At 37.2% G+C, this 26,356-nt stretch overlaps 1 protein-coding gene across 3 annotated transcripts; it reads left to right on the forward strand.

Annotated features, from left to right (window-relative positions):
- LOC127793536 (uncharacterized) lies at window positions 1–26,247 on the forward strand. 3 transcript variants are annotated; one of them, XM_052324279.1, is made up of 14 exons: window positions 1–534; window positions 617–657; window positions 1,608–1,700; window positions 2,074–2,148; window positions 2,636–2,685; window positions 2,795–2,884; window positions 7,887–7,943; window positions 8,493–8,562; window positions 10,187–10,288; window positions 10,375–10,427; window positions 11,156–11,306; window positions 11,430–11,514; window positions 25,514–25,642; window positions 25,883–26,247. In XM_052324279.1, exons 1-14 carry the CDS (start codon window positions 63–65, stop codon window positions 26,065–26,067), a joined length of 1,653 nt encoding a protein of 550 aa, XP_052180239.1. In that variant the 5' UTR covers window positions 1–62; the 3' UTR covers window positions 26,068–26,247. The 3 variants fall into 3 exon arrangements, with proteins under 3 accessions (XP_052180239.1, XP_052180240.1, XP_052180241.1); XM_052324280.1 differs by lacking the exon at window positions 25,883–26,247 and adding an exon at window positions 18,359–18,410; XM_052324281.1 differs by lacking the exons at window positions 1–534; window positions 617–657 and adding an exon at window positions 1,504–1,527.
- Window positions 26,248–26,356: the final 109 nt, after the last annotated feature.

The following is a 26,356-nucleotide window of genomic DNA, read 5'->3' on the forward strand; positions in this document are numbered from 1 at the left end:
GTCTGGTTGGGTGGTAAGAGCAGGGTCCACGTTATCCCGTAGAAGGACCAGTGCCGGGAGAGATGGAACTTGGATGGCTGGTTCAGTTCAGAGCGACAGCCAGCCGGCCAGCCAGCCACGAATACAATAAAGAAAAAAAGAGCCCCGAAGATAACCAGAAATTGAAAATGGCCTTCGTATCATCATCATCATCTTCTTCTAGTTGTTCACTTTGGAGTAGAGATATGCCAGTTCTTAAGACTCCATGGTTAGGACGTTTAAATTGCAAGGATCACATTCCTCGTCGTCGTCGTCATCTTCTTCATCACCATCCTCGGCACCGTGGACGTACGGTGAGAAGAATATCAGTGGAAATGCTTCCGAATGGGTGCTTTCTTAAGGATGCATCATCGGCAACAACTTCCATTTCGCTAAAATGCTTCTCGCAGAGGCGACGGACACCACCGCCACTAGAAGAAGAAGACGAAGAGGAGGAGTTGGAATTGGAAAGGCTGTTCTCGAACCTCAATAAAGCCACTCTCAAGAGGGAGCCCGGTACTGTCACTTACTCTTGAATTCAAAATTTCAAGTTATTGCCCCCATTTTAACCATTTCTTTTCTTTACTTATTCCCGCAGGAAGCCTCACCAGTGCGATTTTTCTCGTCTCTGGCACCACCGTAATCCTCTCGCAACTCCCTCCCCCCCATGCATCTGGCTTCCATTGTCTATTGCCTGTACATGGTTTAGGAATTAAGAAGTAACCTAGAATTTGAAAATAAGGGTGATTACCGATTGTGTATTGACATGCCTAAACTTTGATCATTTCTTTTCCTGGGGTTGTTATGTGCATGCTATTGGCCTATAGGGAACATGAAATCAATATAAATATATAGAATAATGTTAGGAGTCATGATTGATGACAGTGTCATTAATTATGTGGCGTCTTCTCATTGGAGGAGGCTAAGGAGATCATGTGCCATTATCTCCTCTACCTAGCACCTCTTTTAATATAGGGCCTGCCGAAGGTAAAGCTACTAAGGCCTAGGGCCCAAAAAAGAAGGGCTTCAAAAGGCATTCTGTCTGCTATAAAAAATTAAAAATAAAAGATTTTTTTTAATTATATTTTAAAGGGCTCCTAAATTAATAGTGACCTAGGGCCCCCTAATCCCTTGAGTTGACCGTGCTCTAATGAGGATGCGACACATGACTAAAGGCACCGTCATGACTCCTAGCATTAGTCATATATATATAAATATATATTTTGGTTAGGTAGGAATCATTTTGTAATTTGACAAGTTATTATCATCCTAAGGTAGGAATCATTTTTTAATTTGACAAGTTATTATCATCCTAATTCATTCGAAAACTTTGGTAGCAAAAATTGGACGATATTCCATAACATAATTATGAATGCATAAGGTCCTAAAATGTTTAATTTTAGCTAATCCATGTTTGTATTCTTTGAACACTAGCACCAGTAAAGTCATATGATATCTTTGCCAGCCAAAGTTGGACGATATTCCACAGCACAATTATGAATGCATAAGGTCCTAAAATGTTCTATTTTAGCTAATCCATGTTTGTATTCTTTGAAAACTAACACTACTAAATTGAGTTTTATAAACAGGTTGGTGCAGGGATCCTTGCAATTCCTGCAGTGACGCAAGAATCTGGGTTTCTGGCCTCTGCAATTACCTGCATTATTTGTTGGGTATTTATGGTAATATACTTGGTTGACACTTTGACTCTTCAAGTAGGATATGGACCATGATTAGTTGTAGATGGCTAAATAAATATGTCAAACTTTTTGTTTCCTGTACAAATCTATGTATAAAAATCTCATTTATATACAGTAAAAGTCATGTACTGGCTTAAACATAAAATTTCACTAAATAAATAAAAAAATTAAAATTGACATTTAGCCATCTGCCTCGAGTCAATGGAAATAAAAAATTAGACAAGGCCAACTTACCTTCATCCGGTTCCTATGTCCATGTAACATAGTTCACAACATTCTGACCTATGGCTAAATGTTGTGACTTTAATACATGTTAATATATTTTTTATTTTTCATATGTGCTGAAATGATGCAGGTTGTGACAGGGCTGCTTGTTGCAGAAGTGAATGTCAACACAATGTGTGAACTGGGGTCGGGTGGTGTGTCATTGGTATTTCCTTGTTGTTTCCTATACTTTGTGGTTATAATCTCTCTGCGTATACATTCAAGATCTGCAAAAGGAACAGATATTAATGTTTCATTGCTGAAGTTCATATATTTTCTGTTCCAAGTTTGAGGATCTTGCTATGGATTGTTGAATGGATCCTCTTCTACAATATCTACTGGAATTCAATTAATTAAGTTGAGAATGTAAATGGTTTTCTCTTATCCTTTAATTTACAAAACTTCTGCTCTATTGACATGGATATATACTATTAGGCTCCTATGTTTTTGGAATAACACTTAATTCCCAAACACATGCTGAATATATACATCCCAAGTTTTGATCTGATTAAAGTTTTGATAGCTTTAAATATAGAACATTTCCTTTACATTTCTGAAAATGCCAGATATTCATTTTGGGTTAATGGAGTTATACCGAAAGCAAATATACTTGATGTGTGTTTCTTGTATGACTTACCTGTGGCTTATTTTAGGTATCAATGGCCAAGAGAACTCTCGGGACAGCTGGAGTTCAGATTGCTTGGTAGGTAGATTTATCGCCATCTGTATTGCTAAACTTGTTTGTATTATTAGCACTTCCATTACTCAAATATGGGTTTATCATCTGAAACAGTTCAGTTTTTTTGTTGCAGCTGGTCGTACATCTTCATACATTATGCTCTTCTTGTTGCCTATGTGGCTCGTTCATCAGATATTTTGACAAATTTCCTTGGGATCCCACTGTATGAGCTACAACTCAAACTTTCTGGTCAAGTACTTTGTAGCGTAATTGATGCCTTTACCATTTATTTTCTGTACACAATTCATGCCACATATTTTAAACCTTCATCGTTGTTTTGAGTGCACAAACTGTTTGTTAAGGTGATAAAACTGTTAAGGAATGAAATGGCATATTGTTAAAGACCTGGCAAATTTCATTCAGTTAAAACTCCAATAAGTTTGAACCTAACTATTATTTTCATTGTTAATTTCTCTTTGTTGCCACTGCAATGATGATTTTTTTGTCCTCTAATGACATGCAATTCTTGTACCATCCTTCCTGCACATGTGATAAGTAGCCAATTATCTGAATTTGTTCAGAATGTGCTTATGGAAGAGCAAGTTTCTATAGTCTCATTTACATTTCATGTACATTTACTACTAAAACCCAATTGTTAAAGATATTGAATTGAAAAAAAGCAAATTTCAGAATTTATACTTCTGTGAGTGGTCATGAATCTCAGTTTTCCAAATTCTGCCCGGCTCTTATATTCTCCTTCACAAATTAATTTTACTTGCAAATTGATGAGATCAGTTTTATATGGGAATCTAGATTTATATCTAGACTCGCATGTTCTTTCTAACTGTCTGGTCCCATTACCTTGCTTGGGATAAACTTACATGAAGAATAACCAAAATGTAACTTGAAATTTAAAACCTTGATATTGATTCAACAATTTATTGATCTTTAGTGTTGTTGGTCTACAAAAGAAATCTTAGAACTCTACTTGATTTTAGTTTCTGTAATCAATTTTTAGAACATAAACATTCTGAAATTTATGCCATGGGCTCCTGAATGTTAAGCAACAAGGCTCATAGTTATATTTGGCTATCTGAATGAAGAAAGGGTAAAGCTTGACCACATTGTTCATGGTCCTTGCGAACTGTTAACAAATTTTTTAGTTTCAATTGATGATATATATATATATATATATATCTGTATATGCATGGGATGGGCAAAAGTGAGTGCTGGACACTTTTGCTGAAATTCAATGAGGGAGATAGCATCTTCCCTTGGATATGATTTGAACAATCTGGACAGACTATTGCAAAATGCATTTAGTCATGACCATTAGACATGCCATGTAAGACAGAGCACATCTATTCTTTGAGGAAAGGTAAAATTGGTCCTCAACTTTTCAATTTGGTCAGTTTAGCCCATGAAATTTTCTTTTTGGGCTCAAATTCACCCCTGACCCTTTCCAAATGGTTTTTTTTTTTTTGTCCCTGAAATGCTAGTTTTTGGTTCATTTTGCCCTTGAAATGTTATCCTTTTTTTTTTTTTTTGAGGGTGTGGGGGGTGGGGCTCAAATTTATCCCTGAATTGAACCCTTCAGGGATGAATTTGAGCAAAAAAAGAAAAGAAAGAGCTTAGGGGCTAAACTGACCAAAATTGAAAATTTAAGGGCTCATTTGGCCATTTTTCCTCTATTCTTCCATGGAAACTTTATCACCGTTGATATGTGTGCCAATCATATATGTGCGTCACACCATAGGGCATGTTTAACATGTATTTTGAGATTTTTGAGAGCTAGTGTGTAGGAAATAGTCCATACGGCTATGGAATCCCTATTGAAGTATCAATTTTTCATGGTTTCCATGTATACTTGTTTTGTAGTTTTATGTTGATTACAAATAAAATTTTGTTAGAAATCATGCTTATTCATGTGACTAGGTTGTGTTCATAAATGAAGAAAGAAAATACATTGTCGAATAAAGTATCTTTACCTCCCTCTAGTATCTACTTGCATTTCCCTGAGTGGCATTTTATGCAGTGTTTTGGAAAATGAGTCCACTTAAGGAAAGAGTTCTGCCTCCTGTTGTAGAAAGAAGCAAATAATTCAATACACATTTTTTTGATTGTTTACTGTTCCATCCAAAGCCATACTGGAGAACTACATGAATTTTAAGTTAGAAACTTAAAATGGCACAGATTGGAAAATATAAAAAATGGAGCTTCTAAAGAAACGATTCAAGCAACTTTCAACAGGAAGAAGGAGAAATAATATTGTGGATCTTCTGCTGTTTTAATACCCCTGTCTAATGGTATTAAAACATTTTAACAAGGATGTTTGACATATTAGGGGGTTGTCCATGTTTCAAATGCTTATTTCTTCTAACCCTTAATTTGGTTTGGGAAAAACACATTCAAGTATGACTGTCATTAAATTTTCTCTTTAGAAAAGCATTTTGAGGTGGAGAAACGAAAGAGCCTATGCCAATCTAAAATCAGAAAGAAGATCCTCTGGCAACATTTGAGTTTTAGAAACCAATTCTCAGGAAGCTGATGGAACAATTCCATCATATCATATTGTTTCCCTGTACCATTACAACAAAATCATTGTGCTCAAGAGCCTTTGCCAAAACTTTAGCACCATAGAATGGTTATCTTGAAGCTTATGGAATAATTTCATCCTAACAGATCTATGTACCACTGCAACAATAACCATTGGACTCCTTTCCATGTAAGGCAACATGAAAAGATTCATGATCATGATCCACTTTCTCTGCTTTATAATATTTCACATATTACTTACAATTTGAACTAGCTAGTCATGACTTCCCTCAAACTTGGAGATACTCTTAACAATAAGATGGAGATGGACATTATTAGAAATAAGGGAAGAGTTATGTGATTTGCTTCCTGTTTTAAAGAAGCTATTCATATCATAGAATGGAGTTCTTATTCAGAAATGAGAGCTATATGCTTCAATGAATATTACATTTGGTGTTCTGAACTGGAAATTATAGACAGAAAAAGAAATGATTGGAACAACACAGAAAGATTTCTCCACTTACCTCAGAATCGCTTCACATCTATCCTTTTTATGTTCATTATCTGCTGTAAACTCATTGAAAACCTACTTAGAAGAAATTCTTGATATTTGTTAAACTATTTCTGAATGAAGTACTGGATACTCATTGGGAAATTTCTGCAACACCATCTCACAACAGTTTTGGCTTGTGTAATGGGCCAATACAATTCATAGCTGAAACTATAGTGGAGTAAACAGTTCATAGTCATAATAGTTGTTATGGTCTCTGCATCACCATATCAGGCACTAACAGCCAATTGTGGCACCACTGCGGATATTTTGGCAACTATAGCGGAGTCCTTAATACATGAATGTGCAAAATTTTTCAGACAAAATCCAAAGGAAAGAAAAAAAAAAAGAGGTGCTACTTATTTTTTTGGCTAAATGACTTAGTAGAGTTCTTGTAGTAACAACAAGAACTCCTTTTACAGAAAAAAAGAAGAAGAAGATACAGTACAAAATCCTCTCTTTCAAGTCCACACGTACGATGCATGAAATCATTAATTGTAGAAAGAAATAAATAAACTCACTCAGAAAACAATGTCAAAATATTATAAAATTGTATGCATACCAAATCATTGTAAATCATGTAAATTTCAAAAATCCATTTTAAACCCCGATCATGTGATTCTGGAAAAGCTATTCTGATAACTTATTATTCTCTAGAAGATGCAAAAAACTTATGAATTTCAAACAAAAGTTACTTCTTTGAACTTCTAAATTTGTTATTGATGTTTTGGAGTTTGAATCTCTATGGTGGGATTCAGGTACTAATATGTTGCTTCAACTTAAACCAGATGTATTCTCAAAAGTCACGGTAGCCCAGGTTTACTTTTGAAACATGCAAAATTCTTTTATTGACACCCCCAAAATGAGCTCTCTGAGAACTTGACCCAGACCTATTCTCTGAAGTCACAGTAAGCCCTGTTTTATCTCTGAACATGCAAAATTATTTCATCACAAGATAAAATACATGTACAGAATATATAGAGATGTAATTTATCAACACTGTTAACTTCTTCAAATTAAATAAAATAACCGAGTTTTAAATAATAGTATTATATATAGACTTGATCAAGGTGTTAAAAAGCAAGCTGATCAATGGAAAACGTGCTATCTTTGGCATTCCAATGATGACTTCATGCATTTTATATTCTAATGTTGATTTAGAACTAAAAATTTATTGTCACTGGTTGCAAGATGAGTTTACTTTCAATTTATCTTGACGAAATACTAGAATATGAAAATCTGGACATGAACTGCTCTAGGCACAGGCACCACGACAACTATTACCTGGTCATAAATTATGACATCCCTGTGAAAATTTTGATTATTTGTTGATCTTGACATCTAAATCATTACTTATAATTATGATGTCAGCTGACTAGTGAAGTCATTCATTATCAAGAAGAATAAAATGCAACAGTAAGGTTGTTCCTTTTGACTGGAACGTCATGGTTTTGTGCACTAGGGACACCCTCTTGAAGATCTCTAATGATCATTCTTCTCTTATCTGGTGCTGCAAACATAGAAAACTTTTCACTTGCTTAAGTTTATGCATGCCACAAAGAAAATGGGATAATCACTATACGCTTTATCATTCTGGCTGCAACATTTCTTGGCACTGAGTTTCTGTGGCTAGTTTCAATAAAAAATCATAAACAAAATGTAACCTATTCTTTCCTGGGCAACAACACAACTATGTAATTTATAAACACTGAGTCCTTAGTATATCACATCAATATTGGTTTTTGTCAAGCTAATGCATCCCTTTCCTAGTAAAAGTTCTGTAACCTTTTCATTTTTTGTTTTTGTTTTTGTTTTCAATTTTAAAGAGTTCTATCACTTCTCATTTCTGTTGGATAATTGGCCCCCCATTGATGAGAGTTTCCCCAAAGTAATCCTTTATTATTGACATGAAATGGTTTGGTGGCAGAACTTTAATTGCAGAGTTTTCAGATTGTGCAATGTGCAGCATAGATATGGCTTATGTCTGCTTACTGGATATCATTGTAGTCCTTTTATGTTATGATCCTAAACAGAAACATAATGCCTGCAAGCTTTAGTTTTGTCAGTATCACTTCTGTTGGTCCATCACAAAGTACTTGCCTATGGTTTTAGGTGTTGATGGGCGGCATTATGATTGCAGATGGGAAAGTGCAACCTTGTTTTCATTGCTTTTGGGTGGAATTTGCTACATTGGAAGGTCAGTGTCCTTGTCTCTTCCTACTTTTATTTTTCTTTTTTCATTTTGGTTTTTTTTAGGGAGAGGGGGTTGTCTAAAACACTTAAAAGCATGATTAAAACAAATCCTTCTCTCTACTATGAGATTGCAAGTATTTGAATCTTATCCACATTGCCAGTCTGATGAGTAATTTGACTCATTAAATCAATGACATTTCTTCTTATTTTGGGATAGAAATATAGAATAATTGCCTTCCAACTGTAGTAATTTTCAGCAGCCTGAACATTAATCCATCGTTGCTCTTCTTTTTTATTCCTTTTCTTGTTTGCCTCTGGTTTCAACTTATGCACTTATGCATAAGTTTGTTATTTGTTTTTTTCTTCTTTTTGTGATCGGCAAAATTATTTGTCAGTATCACTTCTGTTAGCCCATCACAAAGTACTTGCCTATCTATGGTTTTAGTTTTCTTTTTTCTTTCCTTATTTGAATACCTTTTGTGAATAGTGACTTTGCATTACTATTTTTTTTCCCTAAAGGATCACAAAACTCCTAACTTGCGTTGTAATGTAGTCAGCGGTTTATTGGAGCAGTAAATGGTGTTCTCATATTTGGAATCATCATTTCCTTCGCTGCTCTCGTGGTAATTATCTTGCTCCATGAATATATGATTATTGATCTTGTTTTTGGAGGATAAAGTGCTATATAGTTCTAGTAGTGAGTGGAGTGTCAATTGTATGGAGACAGAAGTTGATTGCAAATACATAAAGCATAGATTCTATTGAGAGCTAAGTTCTGATGATCTTAAACAGATATGTTTTTTCACTTGGTGACAGAAAATTTGAAGGTTGCACCATATCATTGTCCTACCTGACCCTTCTCCTAAAAATAACTTGAGAATTAATCAATATGAGTCCATCAATAGTAAGAAACTTTGATGTAGGACAGAAAAGTAGATATTAAGAATTCTTTTGTCTATTTCCTATTTTCCTTTTGTTTCCTTCAGTTAGTAGGTATAGAATCCTAATTAGAGTAGGACAATGTTTGTTAGTGGCCTTTGTAAAGTTCATTAGGATGTAATGGAAGGCAGCTCTAGATTATTGATTAAAATATTGATAATTGAGTTGAGTTTTTTAGTTTATTCTTCTCTTCTTCTTTCGGGTTCAGCATCAAACTTCCAAGTGTTAGTCTCCATCAAGGGTACCGGAGCTCCAAGATTTTTTGTGCATGACTGCCCTGTGTTTTAATCAACACTTCTGCAAAAAACGAAAAATGTATATCTTCCTATGGGAAACAAATCAAAACAAACATATATTTTTCGACCATTTGAGTATTTTATTTGTATTTTCTTTAATTCTTTGTCATTCAATATATGTAGTAAAACATTAAATGCATATTGAATGTTATTCATTCTTATATGGTTTCCATATAAAATCTATGTAAATAAACCTAGCTACCTTGCGATTTTGAGACAAAGCATTGTGAGAACAACTTTTTATTCTCATGAAACTGATAGAATTCATGCCCAAATTACTAAATGAGATGCTATCTAGAATTAATGTTTAAAAATCTGTTACATCTTTAACTAGTTTCTCATCTCACCCTCCTCCCTTGGACCACTATTAGCATATTTTTTTTGGCCTTTCTCTTGACTCTCTTCATAACCATTCTTCTGCATAGACTGTCTGTTGTTATGTAAGATTGATAGTATTTTTCGTTGCTGTTCGCATACCATGACATATGGTTGTCAACTTGATGTTGATTATGACAATGAAAAGATAGGAACCGTTCCATCTTTTCTTATTGAAACCAGTGGCATTATTCCTACTACTCGTTAAGGACTATCCAGAGGGTAAGCCTAGATAGTAATGGTAAGCTTGCTTGTTTGTTACAGGAAGGTCATGTGTTAAAACCCTGGAAATCAACCTCTTTTCAAAACCAAGGGGAAGGTTGCGTTCAAATTCAATCCTCCTCTAACTCTCATAAAGCGCTAAGCCTTGTGCAGTGGAAATGGCCTTTACTTTTTAGGGTATCCAATACAAAAGTGTGAAAGAAAAGGAATAACCAGAATTCTTGATGCAATGTCGCCCTTACATTAATTCCTTAATTGATTTTTGGAATTTTCAAATTTTTTATTCCTAGTGGCTAATTTTTCCACAAATTGTGCATATATATGTATATTATTTTTAGGTAGTTTCAAGTCTTGCCAAACCAAAATCCATGTAGCTGACCCCACTTAGTGGAATTAAGGTTTGGTGTTATTGTAGGCAGTTGCAAGTGGAAACATACATTGGGATGCTCTTCTGAAAGCCAATTTTGAAGCTGTTCCTCTCAGTATACCCATAATTGCACTTTCTTTTGTTTATCAGGTAAATAGCTACATCCTTCGGTAATTCAGCATTTAAGCAATTGCAACAATCAACCAATGGTTTATTTCAAATCTGGCTTATTTCAGAACGTGGTTCCTGTCCTCTGTATGGATCTTGAAGGAAATCTGCCCAAAGTGAGGTGAAGATTTTTTAATTCATGCTTTGCTTGAACTAAGGTGAAAAATATGAAGATTCTATTTTCTGATTATTAAGCTCATAATAATTCTATCTTTGAAATTAACAACTATCATTACAATTATCTTGTGATATGAGTGACAAAATCATTTCAAATTTGAAAGTGAAAAGAAGTTACCGCATGTTTAAATCTCAAACAATAATGGATTTATAACATTCAGTTGGGATTCCAAAGTCGCTATATGAGAATCAAAACATGTCTTGATTGTAATTGAGCAATATGAAGCATAAAAAGATACTCGGTAGGGTCATTATCTTTATAGTACAAGCATCAGCAATATTCTGTTGACCATGTGGCTCCTCTCATTCCCATCATTTCTTTAGTACTTGTGCTTCTCTCAGCCAGGTGAGAAGCGTGTGACTGTCTACTATTCACTAAAAATTGAACAAAAAATTATGCCATGAAGGTAATCAAGAAGCCAAAGACTAGAGGAGCTCTCTTTCCATCTATCCTTTAAGCAATCAACGTGATAAAAGATCAATTGGTTGAATAAGGAAAAATCAGAGTAAGAGACAGAAATCTATCCTTTCTTGACATGTGATCATTTCTTAACTTCATGGGGGTTTATAATTCACGGGATTTGACTCTCCTTGCTGTGTTTGCCAAACATTTGTTAGTTATAACCAGAACTCTTCATTACATGTTTGGGTTTTAAATATATCAATCCGCAGGACTGCAATTGTCCTTGGCACAGCTATCCCCCTTGCCCTATTTCTCATATGGAATGCTGTTATTCTTGGATCAATCACAAGTCTTGAGATGGGCTCTGATAAGATTGCTGACCCTTTGCAACTACTGCGATCTACCAATGCAGAAGTTGGGGTAAGACAGTCATAGAGTTGTAATTTTGATTGGTCTCCTTTAAGGTTCATGTAGAAGTTGGACAATTCATCTTATGGTAAATAACATTATCCCTTTTTGTAATAATTATATGATGTTATGCAGCCAATAATCGAGGTGTTCTCACTTCTTGCAATTGCAACGTCCTACATTGGATTTGTTTTGGGTCTCGTCGATTTCCTTGCTGACTGTGAGTTAACTTCTCTGTTGATTTTTGAAAGAGATGATCTCATTTCCAAATTGTTATCATTCTGTTGGTTAATATTGTTGCTTTAATATTTGGGGTACTGGGTATGGACCTAAGTAGTTGTTTAACATCGTACCAATTTCTTTGACTTCACCAACCATGTCAAGGTCCACTCCCGGATTTTCCCACTAGCCTAGGAAGTCCGAGAGAAAATCCATTCAAAATGGATATAAATACAAAAATCACTCAAAATTGCCAAAAATTTATTTTCATTTCCATATTTGCTCACTATCAATAGAAACCATAATAAATATTACAACATTCTTTATATCATCATCTCGAGCTTGCCACCCATACATTTTCAAAATAAAAGAGCACTAAGACTTTAAATACATAATGAAACACTCTACTCAAGCTCTCAAAACAATACCCACGGATCTTGAGGTTGGGACATCTTTGTACACATTGTACATCTAATCAGGAGTCACCCCAAATAACTATGTCAGTGTTCTAAAAGGCGCTAGGTGCTAGTCGGGCGCCAGGTTGGGGCCTAGGAAAACTGCTTTTTTTTTTTTTTTTTAACTTTGTGATGTAATTTGATGTTATTTTCAATTAAATCAAAGTTGAAAAGCATCAATAATGCAACAATAATGGAATGACAAGTGAAATATAGAATTAAGCATGAGAAAACAATTGTTGTAGATCAGTTCTAGGTTCAAACTTCAATAAGACAAAAGCAACAATAATGCAACATAAACCATATTTGAAGAATCTAAGTATTTAACTATCTAATTGAAGTTTGCTATATTTGTTGCTTGCTTGCAGCTTGCTACAGCAAGCAGCAACAAAGGCAGCTTGCTACATTTGTTGCTTGCTTGCAAGTTGCAAATATTAATTTTTTAAATACATTAATAATAATAATTAATAAACATTTGAATAACAAATAATCAAATATTAATATAAATACTAAATTAAATAACAGAAAAATAAAAAGAAAACCAAAAGGGGGAGAGGCAACAGTAAGCAGGCTTATTGCTGGCTACTACTTACCGAATGAGGCGGAGGCCCGGAGGGTGAGTGAAGATTGAAGAAGATGAAGGTTGAAGCTGCTGCAAGAGCAAGAGACAACCGTCAACCGTTAACCAGAGTGTGGCAGTGTGCGAGCAGCGAGCACGAGATGGTGGTGACGGCAAGTGAAGAAGGTGAAGCTGCAAGAGCAAGAGACAACCAGAGTGTGGCGTGGTGGTGTGCGAGCACGAGACAGTGACAACGGGCCGACGGCGACTCTGCAACTACAAGAGACGGTGGCGGCGTGCGAGCACGAGAGAGGCGACGGCGACGGTGATTCAGCAATAGACTGTCGATGGCGGTGTGCGTGAGAGAGAAGGGGAAATCGACGAGAGAAAGGGGTAACAGGTAAGGAAACAAAACCCTAATCAATTTATACTAAATGCTTCACGCGGCCCAGGCGGCCGATTTGTCCGCCTTGGCCAGGGGATTCACGCTGCTAAGCGTCCGCCTTGGCCGCTTAGGTGCCGCCCGGTACCGATTAGCCGGGCCGGCGCCTAAGGTGGCTGCTTTGGCCATAATCGCGGCGGCCAGCAGCCACCTAGGCCGCGTTTTTGTTCACTGAACTATGTTTTTCTTTCCTAGAATGACAAAAGAAACAAGGGTGAGCCACAAGGCTCAGCAAATATATAGCAAAGGGAAGCATCAATAGATCGATATATGAAGGCATGAATAACTCGGAATCAAGGGAAAATCACTACCCGACATCTAGACATCAATTGGATTCATGCTTTCTACAATTGACAACATCCTCAAAGAAATATAATTTCTTACATTTTATCAAAACATTTTTTCAAGGTGAGCCACAAGACTGAACAAATATATAGAAATTATGAAAAATGGATACAACCAGACTTTCCTTGAACATCATGCCTATCATGCCGTATATGGAGACACATGCCATTCTCATATACATAACCAACACACAATCCATGCCATGTGGTTGTATAACACATTACCCAGCCATAACATAAATGCGTAGATGCACACATATGATCCTTGGGGCTCACATAAAATGCATACACTGGCGCCCAAGACCCTAAATACAACTTGCCAGTAGCTAAGGATAGGCTACCAAGTCAATAACATGAGCCCAAGGCTCTCATAACACATCCATCAGTATCATATCCATCTCCATCATCATCATGTGTTGAAGCATTCACAATCACATCAAGATCACAAGCTATTGTGGGACTCAAACCCCCAGTCTTACGCATCACAAGATACAGATGTTGTTGGACTCAAACCCCTAGTCTTACGCATCACAATCACAAGCCCATTTCCACCACCACTACCACCATGCAATGCAACACATAAGGAATGCAATGGCTCTTGCAACATTAACGTGATGACAAGGCCCCCATAAGCCAAGCATCAGGCCATGCTACGCCCACGTAGGAAATTCACACACATGAATGCTCTAATGCATATGCTTGCCTAACATACACAAGTCAACACTCAACATGCCAACTATGTCATGCCAATGCTCACGCTCCCAACACATACAAAGCATGATCCCCCAATGAATGCAACCCATGCCCCGACATCATAATGCGAAGCAATATAGTAACATAATGCAATGCGATGCAATGCAATCACAAGCAAAGTTATAACAAGTAACATTCACGCACCCTCAATTTTTGCCAACTAAGATTTCTGGTTATTTTACATAATTCAACATTTAAATAGGTTCCACCACATCAATTAAGTGCAATTATTTGATAATATTAATAACCGGGTCAAGGTGGAAGCATTTGTGTCCAGAATTTCAAATTGAACGAATTTTAAGGAAGGTGAAAGTTACGAATCAAGCATACATTTCAAAGGAAGCTCATAGGCTCAATAGTTGTCCAAATGGTTCAAATCCTATACCAAATCGAAGCTTATTGAGTTAGGGTCGGAACAAAAAAAACGGATCTTAATTCCGATATCGGGACAAAAAGTATGGTCTAAAGAGTACGAGGTTTCAAAATGTAAGTTTATGTTGAGCAAGTTTCGAAATATAGAGCACATGTTTCGAAATATAAGTTTCTATTTGAGCAAGTTTTGAAATATAGCGATTAGGTTTTGAAATCAAAGGTTCTGCTTGAGTAAGTTTTGAAATACACGGATTATGTTTTGAAATTTTCAGCTCAAATAGTTGACCAATCTCACACAAAATTGAAAACCCATGAACGACAAACACCCAAAACACTCACAAACGAAACCCTAACCCCCAAGTTGCCATTCCTTGAATAAAAGATGGGGAAAACAAGCCCCATAGAGACCAAAACAAGACCCAACAAAAGATTTAAACAAGCCACAAGATTTAAGGGAAAAATGAAGATAATCACACAACTAATACAAAAATAGTTTTAACTACAAGGATATGAAGAACAAAGACATATTTTGACATTCCATCCAAAAGAAGGGGAAAACTTGCACAATATAAAAAAAAGTGCAAGAGGAACTTGCCTTAAGTTGGTTGGTACCCAAAGAGAAGAAGAAGAAAGAAGTTGTTAGGAGAAGCTAGAAAAATGGAGAGAAGAAGAAGAGATTGAAGGAGAAAATCAAGGAGGCATGGCTCTCCCGCTAGCCTCCTGATCCACCTACCAACTTTGCTTTCCAATTTTTCCCTCCAATTGCGCACACACATACAAATATCCAAGTCTCTTTTGGTCTTTTGCCAATTTCTTATTTCTTTCACATTTTCTTTATTCCACTCATTTGTGAAATCCCCACATTACCCTTACCTTTTTCACACACAATACAAAATATAAACCCTCTTTAGTCATTACACCATCACATTTTTCATTTAATTAAAGCACCACATTTTATGCACATGGGCTCAAGCCCAAATCAAAGCCCAATTAAATAAAATGACCCACTTCTATCTTAGGCCCCAAATAAAATAACACACACACATATTTAATTCATTTTAAGCCTAATGGCCTCAACCCAATTTATAAATGAATTTCAATTCTTCAATTCTATTGGACCTTTTAACCCTTGGCCCAAACCCATTATCCACACAATCATTCTTTAACTATTCACCATACATTGATTCCAAAAATAATATTTTCACTAATGCAACTTTGCTAATGGCCTCTTAATCCCAATATTTCAAATATTAGATTTGACAATTAATATTCTCATATAAAAATAATTAATTCCAACGATGCCCCCAAAATATGACATACGAAATAAAATTTTAATAAATCCTCTAGACCCACTAATGAGTCGTTACAAATCACTTTCAAGTCTTTGTTAGCCCATTTCTGTGCCCTTCGGCTTGAGAAGGCAGATCTGAGAGTTGCCATCGTCTGAGAAACCATGTAATTTTTGTGATTGCATAGGTTTGAGGTTTGTTCTATTTTTCTGCTGTACTCTAATTGGACAGAAGATACTTTCTTAATTGAGATTATGTACCACTGTGGTGTTAGCAAGCATGGCTCATGCTGTCCAGGAGATGGAAGCATTGGGAACTCTGAACACACATGCTGTAGTTACACGAATTTTCAAAAATAAATTAATAAATAAATAAAAATAGGAGGGAAATTGAGAAGATGATAACTGAGCTGCAATCAGTTGGAGATTGAGATGAAATGGAGTATTCTGGGTTTGGCTGGATTAAGATTGAGTTCAGAAAATTTGCATAAATGTTGATAATTGTTGGGAGTTTCGGAAGGACCAAGAAATCTAGATGGTGGATGGAAGGGCAACTGGGAGTGACCAGTTAATGCTGATGGAATTTGCCTACAATAATAGCAATCATTCAAACCTAGGATTTGCACTCTACGAGGCACTCTATTGTAGGAAGTGTCGTTCACTTTTGTATTGTTACGAGTTGTTGAAAGACAACAGATGGATCCAAAGATGGTACAAGAAGGTACCTAAAATATTGCTATTATTCTGGCCAAAGACTTCTGATAATGTAGTGTCAGACAAAAAAGCTATGCTAACTCTTGTAGAAGATGATAGGTTTGAAATGCTATGGCACCAATCAAAGAAGGGGGGGGGGGGGGGGTGAATTGAATTATTTAAAAATTAACTTGAAAACTTAATTTTTTTTTCAAAATAAATAAGAATATAATGGAAGTAAGGATTATTGAAATGCTTGAAATAATAAATGAAGTAAAACGCATAAGCAAGAGATGAACACAAGGATTTATAGTGGTTCGGCTTAAACCAAGTCTAATCCACTACCTTAGCTCTTCACTAAGGATTTTGAACTCAATCCATTAAAACCCCCTACTTGAACCAAGTAGGTCCTCTAATTCAAAACTAGGAATTACAACCTCCTACTTATACAAGTAGGCCCTCTAACTATACAAGCTAAGAAATATAAGAACTGAATAATAAGAGAGAATCTAAGAGATGAATCTCTTAGTTACAATGATCTCTCAACAATAAAGTACAAGACTTGAACAAGATAATTCAAATGATAATCAAAGCCTTTGAGTGAGAAAAATTTAGAGCACAAATACAATTTGAGAAGATGAATAAATTTTGCAAGCTTACTTCACTTCATTCCCATCCATTTGCCTCTTCAAGATCATTCTTGACTTGTATTTATACGCATCCTACAAGCTTCAACCAAAAGCTGGCCGTTTATAGCCGTTAGAATTTGAAAAACTAGTCGTTAGAAGTTGTCTGCGACAGAAACTGTTGACATTTAGATACAAAGAGCAAGCTTTGAAACTGTTGACAGTTTAATAGAAACTGTCGACATCTTGAAACAAACTGTTGACAGTTTTCCAAGATAAAAATTCACTGAAATTTGGATGCTATAAAATTAACTTTGCTTGATGATACAATCCACAACATATTTACAATAAAATACCCCCCATTTGGTTTTAATAAAATTATCTAAAAAATCAAAATCCATAACAATAAGAAAATAGAATTTTGGTTTTAGTAAAAACTCAGTATTTAGCTATTTTACCACCTCTAAAATGCATACCTTCTTTTTCTTGAAAAATTCATTAAAAATTATTTTAACAACAATGAATATTATAAAATGAATATTATTAAAAACAATGAATATTTTTTTATATGTCTCTTTATAATGCACTAATCTTCCAGACTTAGGAAATTAGCGTTTCTTGGTTCATTTTGATACACAAAATACTATAATACTTAAAATATGTTTTCCACCATAAGTCATATAAAAAATCCATTAGGGGATTTAAATATACCAAAAATAGTTTTACTAAAAATTATGTTTTGTTAAACATCAAAATACATAATAGGTTGATTGAAACAATTTGGGCTCAACAATATGGTATTTTGCCTTTGAAACATTTTGCTTCATTTATCCAATGATTTAAAATCAATTTGTAAAAATCATTTAAGATATTCTTTTAAATCTTAATATTTGTTTTTGCAAATCTCCATATGTATAAAAATATAATTAATTTGGTTTTCATTTTAACAAAATAATACTTGATATTTCAAATTAATTTTTGTTCAAAACCATAAACTTGACTCATGACATAGGGATCAAAACCAAATGTGATTTTTCATCATCAAAACTAAACACAAGAGTAAAACATCATAAGAGACGTAGAATTTCAAGTTGGTTATAAGGTTTTATTGAGTCTCTCTCCTTGGAAACGAGTTCCAGTGTGGTGCAAACCTGATTATTGTGCAAATTTCGTCTCGTATTCCTCAATTGCCATGTTACCTTGCTCTAGGACTAGGAAGATTTTGTTTGTGTCACTGTATTATTCCTAGGTAATATATTTTCATTGAATACTTCTACAAATCTTCCCTATCTCTTCATACGACATTTATTCAGGTCTTGGCATTGGATCATGCGCCACCAGTTAATTGCTTCTTCAAACATAAAGGTAGCAAACTGTTCCCCCTCCTTAGAGGTGCAGTTTATCCTATCGAATATTATCTCCATTTGCATCATCTAGTTTTCTGTTTTGGCTCCTCTAGTTCCCTTGAAGTAAAGGGGGGGTTTTTTACTTCATAAATTTGTCGAATCATTCTTCATCTGTCTATGAGTGAAGGTGGATCACTGATTGACCAAATAAGAGGAGTGGAACCTCTTGCTAAAGCGTGTGCATCACCACCGGTCAGCTAAGTAAACTATTTGTGGAATTGAACTTCACATTTAAGTATTTTTAAAAATATTTATACAAAGGAAATAAAACTAAAATAATAACCATTAACATCTTTAAAGGTTGCAACTTATAAAACTAAATTGACTGAGAAAATAAGTTATCCTAAATTGAGTCCATTGATAAATCTCCTATTTTAGTCTAAGTCTAATCCCACTTACTTAAAGAATGATAGGGAGATGGGTGAATTTAAAGACTAGCAAGAGTTACCCCACCTAATAGATCAATATTCAAATAAAAGATTTAATGCATTAACATTAAAACAAATATAAATTTAAATTTCAAAGTGATGCAAAACCCGAACCAAAAGAAACAAGAGTAATCCTAATTACTTAAAATCAATATCAATATTCAACAATTTTCATCAAAATCTATCATTCAATAATTTCTTAACATAAACAATCATATGATATTTCCATGTCATCTAAATCCAAAATATAATGGTCTTGGTCAAAACCAGCTTTTTTTCCTTCAAGATTCAAAAATGAAAATTTGTACCCCCATACTTTTTACAAACATTGTGTAAAGGCTTTTAAGCTAGGTAGAGCTTTTGGCTATTGGAGCCTAGCCAAAATAGGTAACCTTTTGATAGGCCACCGGTGTATCGGACCTACCAAAGACACCACAAACAGCAACATGCATGAAGGTTAGAATAGGGAATCAACACATGCAGGTGTAACAACCAGCAAGTGCGCATGGGGGGTAGATTTTTAATCCTCATGCTGAGGGAATAATCTACATGTGCAAGGGAATTCAGTTAGAGGGGGGCAGAGGAGAGGTATAAATGGCTGAGAAAAAGAGGGAGAGAGTAGTTGATTTTTGGGTAGAAGATTCTGGAGAGTAAGGGCCTCTCAAATTCCCTGGATTGTTCTTGTTTCTTGCTAGAAATTACTGAAAACTATTGAGATTTGGTTACAAACTTGGTTAACTGTCAGGGATCTCACCAATTTGGTATCAGAGCTCGACTGATCTTCATGGTGAACTTAACGGAGAGAGTGGGTGAATTAGAGTTGAAGATGGAGGGCATGCAAAGGGGAGTCGAAGCCATGAGAGGCAACATCCAGGCAATGGAATGAAATGTGGCGATGATGGTAGAGCAGTTTGCTTTCATGAGAACGAAGTGGGACGAGCAGGAGCGAGAGAGGAAGAGCAAGACCAAGGAGCAAAAGGGACCCTCAAAATTCACCATGGATTCCGAAGTAACCCCTCGGATTTTGGGAGGCTGCGACTTGGAAGGAGGAATCGAAGGTGGGTATCGGTCGGAATTACGGGGAAAAAGGCTGGAGATGCCCACATTCGAAGGGGAGAATCCCGACGTGTGGATTTTCCGAGCTGAGAGGTATTTTGTGGTCAATCAATTAATCGAGGAGGAGGAGATTGAATTTGTCGCACTGTGTTTTGAAGCTGTGGCTCTGGCTTGGTTTCAATGGGAGTCTTGGCAAAGAGGAATTCGAAGCTGGGAAGTCTTGAAGTAGGGAATTCTGGGTAGGTTTTGCTTCACTCAAGAAGGGTCGTTGGAGGAGTGTTTCTTGGCTCTTCAGCAAGAGGGAACTGTTAAGGAGTATATGTTGCAGTTTGAGACGTTGGTTGCATCCGTGTCAGATGTTCTGAATGCATTTTTGGAAGGCCAATTCCTAAACGGTCTCAAACCGGAGATAAGAGCAGAGATCAGAGTGCTACAACCTTAGGGGCTCAATCAGATCATGGTGGTGGCACAAAATATTGAGGATAAGAATGTAGCTCTTTAGAACTGTTATAAGGCAGCAAACCCACCAAAGAGTAGCTACCCTTTGGCACCATCAGTCACCACCTGATTGTCCCCGGTACCAAGGAAGAGTTCGGGTTCCTTCCAGAAGCTGATGACCCAAGCGGGACCCAAGTATCACGCCTCTAGAAATATTGGAAGCTTCCCTTTTAAATGCCTTAGTGAGGCTGAATGGAAGGCCAAGCATGAGAAGGACCTTTGCTTTCATTGTGATGAAAAATATTCGATAGGTCATAGGTGCAAAAACAAGGAGCTCCAAGTTATGATGATCTATGACGAAGAAATAGGAGATGCTGTAAGAGAGGAGGGAACATTAAAAGGAGGCGAAGAGGAAGAGAAGTTGGGGTGTGGGGGAGAAGTGATCGAGGTATCCATGAATTTGGTTGTGGGATTGACTACACCACAAACGATGAAGCTAAGGGGACACATAGAAGGGCAGCCTGTAGTGGTTCTTGTGGATGGAGGAGCAACCCATAACTTCATAGCGTCCGAGTTGGTGTAACATTTGAGTTTTCTGAGGAAAGAAACTGCTGGGTATGGGGTGATAATGGGGATCGGGATGGCTATGCAAGGAGCAGGAATTTGCAAGGGCGTGAAACTGATCCTTGATAACCTGCAAATAGTGGAAGATTTTCTTCCGTTGGAGTTAGGGAGTTCTAATGTCATCCTTGGCATGAAGTGGTTAGCTTCGATGGGAAAAATGAGCGTGGATTGGAGTAATCTGACCATGAAGTTCCAGGTTGGTGGAATGGCAGTGAATTTGCAGGGTGACCTGAGTTTAAGTAAGACATTAGTCTCCTTGAAAGCTATGATGAAGGCGTTTAAAGAAAATGGGGAGGGAGTACTGCTGGAAATAGGAAGGGTGGTTGCCGAGTTCAATGAGTTGCAGGTAGGTATGCCTAGGGGTTTGGAGGAAGTTTTGGCTGAATTCGAGGGGGTTTCTGCCAACCCAGAGGGATTGCCACCCATCAGAAACAAGGACCATGCCATCAACCTCCTGCCCGACACTTTTTTGGTTAGTGTTTAGCCTTACCGCTACCCTTATCTTCAAAAAAATGAGATCGAGAAGATGGTACATGAGATGTTGGCAACTGGAATTATAAAGTTGAGTGTTAGCCCCTATTCCAACCCGGTGCTGCTCGTGAAAAAAAAGGATGGGGGGTGGAGGTTTTGTGTAGATTATCAGGCCTTGAACAAGGTAACGGTCCTTGACAAGTTCCCAATTCCAATCATTGACGAGCTGCTAGATGAATTACATGGGGCTACGATTTTTTCAAAACTGGATCTCAAATCTGGTTATCATCAGATTTGAGTCAAGACGAGGGACGCTCCAAAAACTGCATTTTGAACACACGAGGGCCATTATGAATTCCTTGTTATGCCCTTCAGACTGACGAATGCACTGGTCGCCTTCTAATCCTTAATGAATGACATATTCAGGGAGTATTTGAGACGATTCGTACTAGTATTTTTTTACGATATATTGATTTATAGCCATGATTTTGAACAGCATGTGCAGCATTTGCGTTGTGTTTTGAACGTGTTGGCTGAAAACCAGTTGTTTGCAAATAAGAAAAAATGTTCATTCGGGCAATTGGAGGTTGAGTATCTAGGCCACGTCATTTCCCAACAAGGTGTGTCGGTTGATCACTACAAGGTGCAAGCCATGACGGATTGGCCCACACCCACAACTTTGAAGGACTTGAGGGGGTTCCTCGGTCTCACGGGATACTATAGAAGGTTTGTAAGAGATTATGGCAAGATGGCGTGGCCCCTCACAGAGAGATTAAGAAAGAATAATTTTTTTTTTGGAATGTGGAGGCTGAGCAAGCCTTCTAGCGAGCAATGGTATCCCTTCCGATTTTAGCACTACCAGATTTCGATCAACCATTTATCATTGAATCTGATGCTTGAGGGCAAGGATTGGGGGCAGTGTTAATGCAAAATCATAGGCCCGTGGCGTACTTCAGCCACGCTCTTAAGCTGTCAGAGAGAAAAAAAACCAGTTTACGAGAGGGAGTTGATGGCCATAGTGTTTGCAGTTCAAAGTGGAGGCATTACCTTTTGGGAAGAAAGTTCATTGTTAAGACAGATCAGAAAAGCTTGAAGTTTTTGTTGGAACAACGAATGGTGAGCCCAGAATATCAAAGATGGATGTTGAAGCTGATGGGGTTTCACTTCGAGATACACTATCACCCCAGGTTGGAAAATAAGGCAGCAGATAGTCTCTCAAGAATCAGTCACTCTTCAGCGCTATTATCCCTAATAGTTCCAAAGGTTGTTCAACTAGATCAACTGGCCCAAGAAGTGGAAAAAGATGCCTACCTACAGGGAATTATAAGGGAGCTACAGCAGGATCCTTCTTTCCGATCAGATTTCCAACTGGAGGATGACCAGCTCCTTTACAAGGGATGGTTGTTCTTGCCTAAGGGTTCTTCCTTAATTCCATTATTACTCCATGAGGGTCACGATGGAAGTGTTGGAGGCCATTCAGGGTTTTTGAAAACGTATAAACGAATTGCAGTGAGTGTGTATTGGCCCGACATGAAGCATGACATACGTCAATATGTGAGCTGCTATGACGTTTGCCAACAAAATAAGTATGAATCCTTAACGCTGGGGGGACTTCTACAGCCTCTTCCTATTCCAGATCAAATTTGGGATGATATAGCTATGGATTTTATTAAGGGTTTACCAAGGTCGGGCCATATGAATTCTATACTGGTGGTGGTGGACAAACTCAATAAATATGGGGCATTTCATTGGTCTCAAACATCCATTCACAACAGGAGTAGTAGTAGGGGTTTTCGTCAAAGAAATAGTGAGGCTTCACGACATGCCCCGGTCTATTGTTTTGGATAGAGACAAGGTATTCATGAGCCATTTTTGGGAGAAGTTGTTCCAACTCCAAGGTACTAGACTTCATCTTAGTACGGCCTACCACCTTCAAACGGACAGGTAAACGGAGATCCTCAATAGGACCCTAGAGACGTACCTACGCTATTTTGCATCATCGAGGCCTAAGGGTGTCATGGGCTGAATTGTGGTATAACACCTCATACCACACTATTTCAAAGGTAACTCTTTTTCAAGCAATGTATGGAAGGGAATCGCCAGCTTTGATCAGATTTGACAAGGGAACTATTGCCGTGTCTACAATGGAATAACATTGCTGGAGCGGGATCAAGCCTTGGAAGAACTCAAGAATCAATTGTCAAGAGCTCAAGCTATCATGAAGAGGGGAGTTGACCGGAAAAGAAGGGATATTCAGTTTGCTGTGGGTGACCTCGTCTATTTGAAGCTAAGGCCCTACTGAAGGAAGACCCTGGTTGTCCATCCTAATGAAAAGCTGGCTCCTAGGTTCTATGGGCCATTTGAAATTGTGCAAAGGATTGGGCTAGTGGCTTACAAATTGGCACTACCAGCACACTGTCATATTCACCCTATTTTTCATGTGTCATAGCTAAGGGAGGCAAGGGGAGCAAGAGTGGATATTCCACACCAACTGAATGCAGATTTAGAGATGAGGGTTGAACCAGAAGCGGTGCTGGGAGTTTGGCTTGGAAGAGGTATTAATTTGCATGGACTAGATGTCTTGGTCCAATGGAAGGGTTTACCCCTATTAGAGGCAACCTGGGAGCCCTACAACATGATTCAGCAACAATTTCCTACTTTTCACCTTGAGGACAAGGTGAAAGTGTGGGAGGGGAGTAATGATAGGCCACCAGTGTATCGGACTTACCAAAGACGCCACAAACAGCGGCACGCATGAAGATTAGAATAGGGAATCAACACATGCAGGTGTAACAACCAGCATGTGCGCATGGGGGGTAGATTTGTAATCCTCATGCTGAAGGAATAATCTGCATGTGCAAGGGAATTCGGTTAGAGGGGGGCAGAGGAGAGGTATAAATAGCTGAGAAGAAGAGGGGAAGAGTAGCTGATTTTTGGGTAGAAGATTCTAGAGAGTAAGGGCCTCTGGAATGCCTTTGATTGTTCTTGTTTTCTTGCTGGAAATTACTGAAAACTATTGAGATTTGGTTACAAACCTGGTTAACTATCAGGGATCTCACCACCTTTTTAGAAAAGCTGATCTATAGCTTTAAAGTTCTAAGCTTAGCCAAACACCCTCTAAGTTATATTTATTCATGCACTCAAATTCCTTGATGCTATCACTTATGAACATTCACATGTTCAAATTCCATGAATTTGCGTGCCTAAATGCACATAAGTTCAATGCATAAAACCATAAAATTCAGATACAAGTAGAAGTGGAAATCTAAGCAAGTGACCAAGGTGGTCAGTTTTTTTCGTAGAAGCTTGTCCTGTTAATAAGTGCATGTCACTTTCAGTTGACAATATATTTTGTTTTGAATTTGAATCATTCTATAAATGTTTTCTTTGTTCAACAAAAGGCCTAGTTTTCTAAATTTGTCATGTATTTCCTTAAGGTTGCGTATGGATATGTTCATAACTTCATCATTTGGAATTTGAAAAATTCCAAATACATTGTTTGGTTATATAATTGTTGGAAGCATTTGTATTTGGGTCCAAGTCCAGGATTTGAAATGCAAGTATTTCAAAATGACAGAATCAAACATGGTCATTTGAAATTTCTCAATCTAAATGCAACATAAATGTATTTAAGTTTGCCTTTGATGATAGTTTGACTTTCTGACAGCCATTATTATATTTATTCATTTATTTGCCAACTAAAAGGGGTAAGGGAAGGGATAACCAGTGTAACTCTTTGATAAGATATGACTTTTTAGGCTCAAGGGAAATCCAGATGAACCATAGTTTTGCACTTAGCCCCGGCCAATAGTGTAAGTACCAGCCATCCGTCATATGGTGTCTTGTGTAGACCACGTGAGATGGGGAGGGCAAGGTTGTGGGTCGAACATGTGAGGTTCTGTGAGTAATGGCAACCATTATTAGTTAATAAGACTCTCTCACTCTCTAGTAGCTGAATCCACGTTCTCCTGTTTCAATCTTGTAAGAGCAGTTTTTTTTTTGTTTTCTTATTTAATTTACCCTTGTGAATGTGGAAAATTTGCAGTGCTGAAACTCCCATCTGGCCAGAGCCGACCTCTGCCATATCTACTCACTTTGGTTCCACCATTAATCTTGTCACTGCTGGACCCAGATATATTCTTCAAAGCATTGGATTTTGCTGGGACATATGGAGGTATTCTATAATTTGCCTTGAGCAGGCGCATTGTGTAACCTGAACTTCCATTGAGATTCTACAATTTATCCTAGAGATCCCATCTAAACAAAGTCTGGAACATAATTACAAGTGGATGAATTGGTTACTCCCCTGTTTACGTTACAATGTGATGCAAAATGATCTCCTTTGAATTCAGTTCTCTTTCGTTTGTCTCTCTCACAAGGACTTATTGTGCTTTGGTTCATGTTGTATTTGCAGTGTTAGTACTGTTTGGAATTCTTCCTGCTGCCATGTCTTGGTCAGATAGGTATTCGGATTCGACTGAGTTGCCAAAACTGCCCCAGTTGGTTCCTGGAGGCAGGCTCACACTTTCTCTTGTGATTGGAGGTGCAGGACTTGTCATATTCTCAGAATTGGTTGAGAACTTCAGCCGTGCACATTAATCAGGACTGAAGGATTTCCTGTTCTTTTACTCTTTCTTGCTATTTGGAGCTAAACTAAGCCCCCTGAATGGAACCTCTGCCACCTACTGACTTGCAATTTCTAAAATGCTCTGACCATAGTCTGATATCCGCTTACCAGAAAATAGCTTTCAGTTTGTATATAAATGTGTATTTCCTTCATGTCTTTTTTCTATGATTTGAGTTTTGACAGTAATGGTAAGATTGTTTCTTTGTAGTTAAAAAGATTAGTAGTTCTAATTGCGGAGACCTCTCCTCCCGCAAGGTAAGG

The sequence above is a fragment of the Diospyros lotus genome, chromosome 1 (assembly GCF_014633365.1).
Source record: "Diospyros lotus cultivar Yz01 chromosome 1, ASM1463336v1, whole genome shotgun sequence".
NCBI lineage: Eukaryota > Viridiplantae > Streptophyta > Magnoliopsida > Ericales > Ebenaceae > Diospyros > Diospyros lotus.